The sequence below is a fragment of the Nannospalax galili genome, unplaced genomic scaffold (assembly GCF_000622305.1).
Source record: "Nannospalax galili isolate Female #2095 unplaced genomic scaffold, S.galili_v1.0 scaffold336, whole genome shotgun sequence".
NCBI classification, from domain to species: domain Eukaryota; kingdom Metazoa; phylum Chordata; class Mammalia; order Rodentia; family Spalacidae; genus Nannospalax; species Nannospalax galili.
The window spans coordinates 6,613,253-6,621,722 of record NW_008343385.1 but is presented as its reverse complement, the minus strand read 5'-3'; the positions used below and the strand labels follow the sequence as shown (position 1 = coordinate 6,621,722).

The window sequence follows — 8,470 nt, the reverse complement described above, 5'->3', positions numbered from 1 at the left end:
TATGGTCAATTAATGGAATAGATACTCATTTAAATAATGTTTAAAATACAAAAATAGGGGAAAATAATCACCATATAATGTAAAAGTTAAACCAAAATAAAATATGTTCACAGGATTTTTTATTTTTAGGTAAGGTCTCCAGCTGGCCTGGAACTTGTTGTGGAGACCAGGCTAGAGATTCGCCTGCCTCTGCCTCTAAAATACTAAGATTAATGGCATGTATCACCATGCCCAGCCCAACTTTAAAAAAAAATGCATTTGTTTATTTACTTATTTTTGTAAATTTTTAATTGAATTTTTGTGTTTCATAGAGAACATCTTAATCCTATTGATCATTTTTAAGGGACATTAGTTAACTAGAAGTAAGAACCTTGAAAAACTGATCAGATCAAATAGCCCACAAGATTCTTCCCCATTGCTTGTCCGTGTATTTATTTATTTAGCAAATATTACTGAGTGCCAACTGTATGCCACTTGGATCCATCAGTGAAAAGGACAGTAAAGAAACTGGGCCTCTGGAAAAGGAGTGGGCAGAAAGGCAGGGCAAGGCCAACAAATAGGCAGTGGACAGAGTAAATAAGGCAATATTGTGATCTTCTGTGGAAGCCGATCTAAGCAAGGGGAAGAAAAGGAACGTGGGACCCTAGTCAGTGAACCAGCAGCACCAGAGACATCCCAGGGAAAAAAACAACTTCCAGTTGCAGGCTGGAAAGAGTAGCCTCAATTGAGGAAAGACATGAAGGGCATGAGCGTGAGTCACTGGGGAATCATCAGATTGAGGATGCCCAGTCAGGAGTCTTGTGTGCTGGGTTATAGCACGAGGCTTTCAAGTGGCCAGGGTGTGGTAGGCAAAGGAGAAAGTCATCGGAAGAAAAATTCAGTATCAAGTGAAGCTGTTTGCTTCCTCCTTTAATTCCTCTTTGCTGCTTTATAGATTATGTATTCTTGTCTGCTACACAGGATCCTTCCCTGTGTCAGTGTTACCAGGCTGCTCAAGACACCTGATATCTTTTATATCTTTGGAAAAATGTAATTCAGACTTTTCATTAGCTACTATCCTTCAATCACATTGTGTCAATGAAATTATGCCACATTATTGCTTTCTATTTTGTTTTTGTTTTTTTTTTTTTAATTTTATTATTTTTATTTTATGTATATGAGTGTATTGCCTGCATGTATGTGAGTGCAACCGTGTCGTGCAATGCTGTGGAGGTCAGAAGAGGGTATTGGATTCTCCTGGAACTGGGGTTAAGGACGGTTCATAGCCGCCATGTGGGTGCTGGGAATCGAACCCGGGTCCTCTGCAAGAGCAGTCAGTGCTCTTAACCGCTGAGCCGTCTCTCCAGCCCCTCTATTTTGTTTTTTAAAAAATATTTTATTTTTTTATTTTATGTGTATGATTGTAGTGCCTGCATGCATGTAAGTGTACCCTTGTCATGCAATACCTGTGGAGGTCAGAAGAAGATGTCAGATTTCCCTGGAACTGGAGTTATGGACAGTTGTTAACTGCCATGTGGGTGCTGGAATCCATCCTGGGTCCTCTGTAAGAGCAGCCAGTTCTCTTAACCGTTGCGCCATCTCTCCAGTCCCTCCATTTTGGTTTTTTAAGTGAATCCATTGTCCAGAGTTTGAAACACATTGAACTATAGCATAAAGTCACACCACCACACCCACTGGCCAGTTTTCTCCAGGTCTCCTTTTTGCCATTGAGGTTATTTGTAGGTTTTCCGTGGCCTTGTTCTTGCATGCAGGGCCCGTCCCCTGCTCAGTGCATCTCACCCTGCTAGCCCAAGTAGGCCCCCTCTTGTGCTAACAAACCAGGGTGACAGTCCCAGTTAGCTGCAGCAACTTCCATGCCCCTTTAAGAAATGTCGAATATCTGCCTACTTAAGGGAGCCTTCAGGTGGCACTAGCAGAGCACCCTTGCCCCATGAAGAGTGTTAATGATTCCCCAGACCTGTGCCTGGAAGTCTGCTAAAAGCTTGCCCAGTCCTGGTGGGTATAAGTACAGTTTCCTCCAAAGCTCTCCACCAACCTCTTTCCTAAAGGTCCAATTTAAGAACACCCTCCCTGGGCGTGGCTCTTACTCTTGCACCAAATTCCTCACTCTTCTAATTAAAAGTCCAAAGGCTCACAGGCATAGCTGCTCAAGGGGACAGGCTCTTGCAGAATCAGTCAGACAGGAAACGTTGGTCCTCTGCAGGAGGTCCTCTGTTTGGTCCTCTGTTCTCAGTGTCCAGAGATACTTCCACCTGTGGTCAATTGTTCTATTTCTGAATGGTCACTTACAATGTCTCCTGATTCTACCAACTTTTGGTGTCCTTCCCTTCCCTTCCTTTCCCTCCCCTCCCCTGTCCTCCCCTTCTCTCTTTTCCTTTCCTTCCTCTTGTTTTATGTGTGGGCATGCCCACGTTCACATTCAGTCTGCTGAATAGTGAAAAATCCCATTCCCCAAATTCTTTGACCCTGACATACCTTGATGTATGTTATAATCATGGTCATATTTAATTCTCTGTACCTGAATTTCCTCATCTTTAAAATAGGATTTAAAAGTAACCCCTACCCCATATATGTATGTAAAGTCCTAGGCATACTATGGGGCATGTAAGTCCTTGGTGGGTATTAGCTGATATTACTATCTGAAGCTAGAAAAGAAATCTATCTTGAATATCCTTAATCACTTCACTCAGTTTTTACCCAAATGCTTCCAAATTGATTATAAGCTCTCGTCCTCCTACATGACTATTGGTTGTGACAACTTTCCAGCGGCCATAGCTTTGTTCCGTTGCTCCCTTTACCAGATTCGTTCCTTGCTGTGCAGAACTCTCCTTAGGTCTTTGAGAAAGCAGACTTCTTAGGAAGCAATTCATTCATTCATTTGCTCATTCATTCATTAATTCATTCAACAAATTTCACTGAGGATCTACTCTGCACCACACCCTGAGTAGATGCAGAGGACATCCTTGGAGCAAAGGGCAAAACAATTTAGGACTGTCGCCTGAAAGGCATTCAGTCAGGCGTAGCAAAATTCAGAGAGAGTCAAAGAACGTGGGTGCCTGTTACATCTCAGACCCTCCCTTCGCCCCCTCCGCCACACTCCTAAATCACTTGCTGATTTCTGGAGAAGGCTCTGGGTAAAGGAAATGAAGACAAGACGAGGCGGACTGCGATTCAGGAAGAAAGCATGCAAACACGCTCCAGAGTCCTGAGTCCGGTGAGTCAGGATGGTAGGAACACAGGCGGAGGCGCAGGTGGGTGTCCCCCACCCACCGAGGCTCCGTTGTTGGGGCGTGTCACTGCTGCGCCCAGGGCCGCCCCAGGCGGAGAGGGTGGGCGCGGCGCGTCCCGGGGCGAGGCCTATGGGCAGGGATGCTGCCCCGCCCCGGAGGGCCGCACCGCGCACTGGTACTTGAATGCAGAGCCGCCGCCCAGGCGTCCTGATCAGCGGTAGGAGCGGACACCCGGCGCACAGCAGGTGAGCTGCGCGGGGCACAGGGCGCGGCGGGGTCCTGGCGCTGCTCCGGCTCGGCTTGCGGGTGCGGGTGGCCTGGGCTCTGCAGCCCCACGAGGGGTGGCGGGCAGCGTTCGGGACACCGGTCCATAACCTTGGCTCTCCGGGGTGTGAGGGTGTGAGACTCGGGAAAAGTTAGCACCCTGCGTGTTGAATAAGCATCCTACGGGCGGTGGGATGTCTCTGGCACCTGGCTGGCCACAGGACCCGCTGCAGGGTTTTGGAAGCTCCCCAGGGTCCACGGTCTGTACTCAGAGTGAGCCCCAACTCTGGAGGGGCCACTTTGTCGTTGGCCCCAGGTAGATGTCGTTTCTAGTGTGGTTAGGAACCAGGTCCCCTCCTGGCATGCAAGGAGAGTGCCTAGGGGACTCTACAGGGCGCCTCTGGGCATCCCTGACTTGGCTGGTCATTTTGGGGTATCTGCTGAGCCTTCGGCTGGAGGCGTTCTTGCTGCGTGATGCCAGTGAGATCTACCAGGTCCAGCAGCGGAAGGGGCTGCAGCCGCTCACTGAATGCTGACCCCACAGAAAAAGGTACTGTCTCAGGCCAGAGTGGGTGTGTGCCCCGTTCAACAAAGACTAGCCCTAAGCTTTCGCAAGCCAAGTGACTCATGCCTGCCCAGTGGGGCTGATTTGGGCAATAAGCTCTCGGCTCTGGGCTGAGGAAGTCCTGGGTGTGGCAGTGTTTGTCCTGGTGTGCAGAGCCTTAGAGGTTTTTAAAAACTTGGATTTATTCTGCATTTTCAGTTGCTCAAGCAAAAACACTGAAAGAGCTTGCACTCAGAACAGCACTCAATGCCAGGGACTTGATGACACAGGGATTAGGGCTGTGACTTAGGTTTCAGGCTAACTCTCATAGGAAATGAGTGATTCCTAATCCAGGTGCTGGAATATTTGTAAAGTGACCCCTGGGAGTAGGGTTTCTGGACAATGAGGTCATCCAGACCTTGGTGACCCAGTATGTAGGATCCTGGGAAAGGAATGTAAACCAGGTTCAGTTAGTTCTGAAGAAAATGATAGTGATCACAGCATGAAAAACTAATCAACTTCCTCCAATGTGTTTGCTTCAAGTTTATAAGCCTCTTAAATTAAAAAAAAAAGTGTTTCCATAAAAAATGTTTTTGTTTTCTTCAGTGGGGAGGTCAGGGACAGGGTCTCACTGCAGCCCATGGTGGTCTGGAACTCACTCTGTAGCCCAGACTAGCTTCCGATTTGAGGCAATCCTCCTGGCTGAGTCTCCCAAGTGTTGGGATTATAAAAGTGAGATACCAGCAGTTTCCATAAAGACTAAAGTTTAATAACAAAAGCCTCACTTTTTTTTTTTTTGGCAAAAATTGTTTCTTTTCTGAGGGACTCAAGAACTAGAGAATAGAAAGTGGTTTGTAGTTTGTTTTAATGAGACAAGGTTCTTCCTATATGGTTGAGGCTGGTCTTAAACTTGTGATTTTCCAGGCATGTGTCATCATACCTAGCAATTGTCTCCCTTTTGGACACTGATGTTTTTGCTTTGTTTTTTGAGACAGGGCCTTGCAAAGTAGCCCTGGCTGGCCTGGTACTCAGTATGTAGCCCATACTGGGCTGATCTTGAACTCGTGGCATTCCTACTCACATACATGCAGGCAAAACACTCATACACATAAATAAAATAAATAAATGTCCTAGTTTGTTTCTCCATTGCTGTGACAAAACACTCTTGACCAATACCAACTTGGGGAGGAAAGGGTTTATTTAGCTTACATATCCTAGTTCATAGTTCATCCAGGAGCCAAGGTAGGAACTCAGGGCAGGAAGCTGGAGGCAGGATCTGGAGCACAGGCCTCGGAGGAATGCTGCTTACTAACTTGCTCCCTGGGCCCTGCTCAGCCTGCCTTCTTATGCAACACAAGCCCACCTGCTGAGGGGTGGCACCACCCACAGTGAGCTGGGCTCTCCCACATCACTCATCAAGAAGATGTCCCCCACACATGGCCACAGGCCAGTCTAATGGAGGCAATTCCCCAATTGGGCTCCCTCAACCCAGGTGTGTCAAGTTGACGCTAAAGCCATCTAACACAATGAATATGCACAGGTGCTTCTTTTTTAAAAAAATTTTTTTAATGAGACAGGGTCTCACTGTGCTGCCCTGGAACTAGTTATGTAGATCAGGGTGGTCTCAAACTCACAGAAACTCGCCTGCCTCTGTCTCCATAGTGTGCACAGGTGCTTTATAAAGGCTTTTCCCTTAGCTGGGTGTGGTGGTGAAGTACCTGTAATCCCAACAGTCGGGAGGCAGAAGCAGGAGGTTAAGTTTGAGGTCAGCATAGGCTACAGAGAGAATTCTAAGCCAACCTGGGCTACATAGTGAGACCCTGTCTCAAGATAAATACATAAAATAGACTTTTTACTTCTTGCTAGTGAGCTCAAGAGACCCATGTTAGTCTTATTTATAATTTAGGTACCTATTTCCCTGACTCTCAGTAGCCAGATACTAAGTCTTCATTGCAACAGACCTGTGTTCCAGCTCACTGTTGACTAAGGGTCATGAGTTCTCTCCTAACTTACTCAGCTTTTCCAGAAGGGAAAAACTGGTACCTGAGAACTGTGGAGTAATTTTACCTTCCTTGATGTGAGGAACCCAGATGAGAAAGAAACCCCGGGAAAGGACCTGTCTCCTCTCTCTAGCTCAGTGTCACTGACTCTGGCTTTGGGAAGTGGACTTTCCTCAAGCCTTGCCCTGTGTTTCTGTAGAGGCAGGAAGCAGAGTGCCTGGCCTGGACTCCTGGGAGAGGAGTGTGGAGAGGGCTCAGGATCATCAGCTGCTCTTTAAGAGCAGAAGTTCCAGAAGAGTTCCTGGGAACACAGAAACTAGGTGATTGGTAGATAGGCCCAGAAGGGGATGCTGTTGTGGCTAACTCTCTTTATTAAAGTGAAAGCTACCAGTAAACGGCTGATTAATATTCTGACTCATGTCTAACTTCCTTATTCAAAGCTACACTGAACTACTTCTGCTTGGTGTTCACAAACATAGAGACCCAAGCAGCATTCTCTATTTTTAAATTTATCTTTATTTTTTTTATTTTTATTTTTTCCTTTCTGGCTCTTTAGCACCAGGTTGGAGCTTATCTGTACCCTCTGGAGGGCAGGAAGATTTTTTTTTTTTTTTTTGTTTTTTTGAAGCAGGGTCTCCCTGTAGCCCCAGCTGTCCTGGAACTCCTTGTAGACCACGCTGGCCTTGAACTCACAGAGATCCCCCTGCCTCTGCCTCCCAAGTGCTGGGACTACAGGAGTATGCCACCACGCCCGGCTTAGGAAGATTTTTTTACATTTGATTGTGTGTCTCTCTCAGTAAACTACTTATTGTGAACAAAAACAATATAAACAAAAAAGGCTGGGGATGTCACTCAGTTGGTAGTGCTTGCCTAAGATATGGAAGGTGCTGGGTTCCAATCTCCCGTACCACCAGACTCTAGCATAGGGAGCACACTTGTTGCAGGAAAGATCAGGCAGGAGACCAGGAGTGTACAAGGAAGCAAGTATTTTATTATTATTATTTTAAAATTTTTATTTATTATTTTAGTCCATGTGCATGCATGTATTGCCTGCATGTACGTAAGTGCACCCTGTCGTGCAATGCCCACGGAGGTCAGAAGAGGCTGTCGGATCTCCTGGGACTGGAGTTATGGACAGTTGTTAGCTGCCATGTGGGTGCTAGGATTCGAACCTGGGTCTTCTGCAAGAACAACCGGTGTTCTTAACAGCTGAGCCATCTCTCCAGCCCCAGGAAGCAAGTTATTTTATCTAGGCTGCATCCTCAGGCTCAAGCCTCAGAATCTGCACCCTGATCGAGGGGAGTTCACACATTTTATGATTACATATTCATAAGCATTATACATATTTAAAAGCATCACAGTAAGGTTTCATTTCTTAAAATGGCTTAAAGGTTTCCAAAGAAGGGCAGGAAGTTGCAGGTACTTACCACAGCTGTCTGGATGCTAAAGATTTTAGCATAACAATTTTGTTCTAAAACCACAGTCCTATATAACTGTGCTAGTGTCCTAATCACAAACTTGTCAGCCGAACTCTACTGACCAACATAGAAGACGGATTAAAGTCCACAGTTTTCTTAAATATTCCACTTGTCCCTGCATCACTGTCATTTCAACACTTGGGAGGTAGAAGCAGAAAGATCAGAAATTCAGGGTCATCTTCAGCTATATAATGAGGTCAGCATAGGTTACCCTGTCTCAAAAAAAGATATCATTCTATATATACACGCTTTACCAAAGTTCTCAGGTTACAAACCGTGGCTTGAAAAAAATCATGTTTTTTCCTTTTCAAAAAATAAATCTGGGGCCAGCAAGATGGTCCAATGGGTCTTGCCATCACCTCTGATAACCTGAGTTCACTCCCTGGAACCCACATTGTGGAAGGAGAGAACTGACTTCTGCAAGTTGCCCTCTGACTGCATGTGCACACTCCCTTCCCTACACAGTTGTACAGATAAAATAATAAATAAATAAGTAAATAAATAAATAAATAAGTAAATAAATGTAATTTAAAACACAGATCTATGGGCTAGGGAGGTAGCTCAGTAGGTAAAGTGCTTCTTGCATAAGATCTCAGTTTAGATCCTCAGCACCCACATCAAAAGCTGGGCATAGCTGCATGAACCTATAATCTCAGAAACGGGGAACCAGAGACAGGTAGATCCCAGGGGCTCATTGGCCAGTTATTCTATGCAACTGGTGAGCTTCAGGTTCAATTAGACCCTGTCTCAAAAAATAAGGTGGAGAGGAATAGAGAGAACACCCAATGTTGACCTCTGGCCTCCACAGATCCACACACACACAGACATGTACCTCTGGCCTCCACAGATCCACACACACAGACATGTACCTCTGGCCTCCACAGACCCCCACACACAGACATGCACACCCCCACACACAAGTACATAGACATGAACACACACGCATACACACGC

General features: G+C 46.0%; 1 protein-coding gene across 1 annotated transcript in view; it reads left to right on the top strand.

Annotated features, from left to right (window-relative positions):
* Nucleotides 1–3,337: 3,337 nt before the first annotated feature.
* The window catches only part of Lgals3 (galectin 3), a 16,497-nt gene continuing 11,364 nt past the window's right edge, over nt 3,338–8,470 (top strand). Inside the window, exon 1 of the mRNA XM_008839537.3 lies at nt 3,338–3,475. Coding sequence (XP_008837759.1) covers nt 3,414–3,475 — 62 coding nt within the window. The 5' untranslated portion in view covers nt 3,338–3,413. The remainder of the gene's footprint in view (nt 3,476–8,470) is intronic.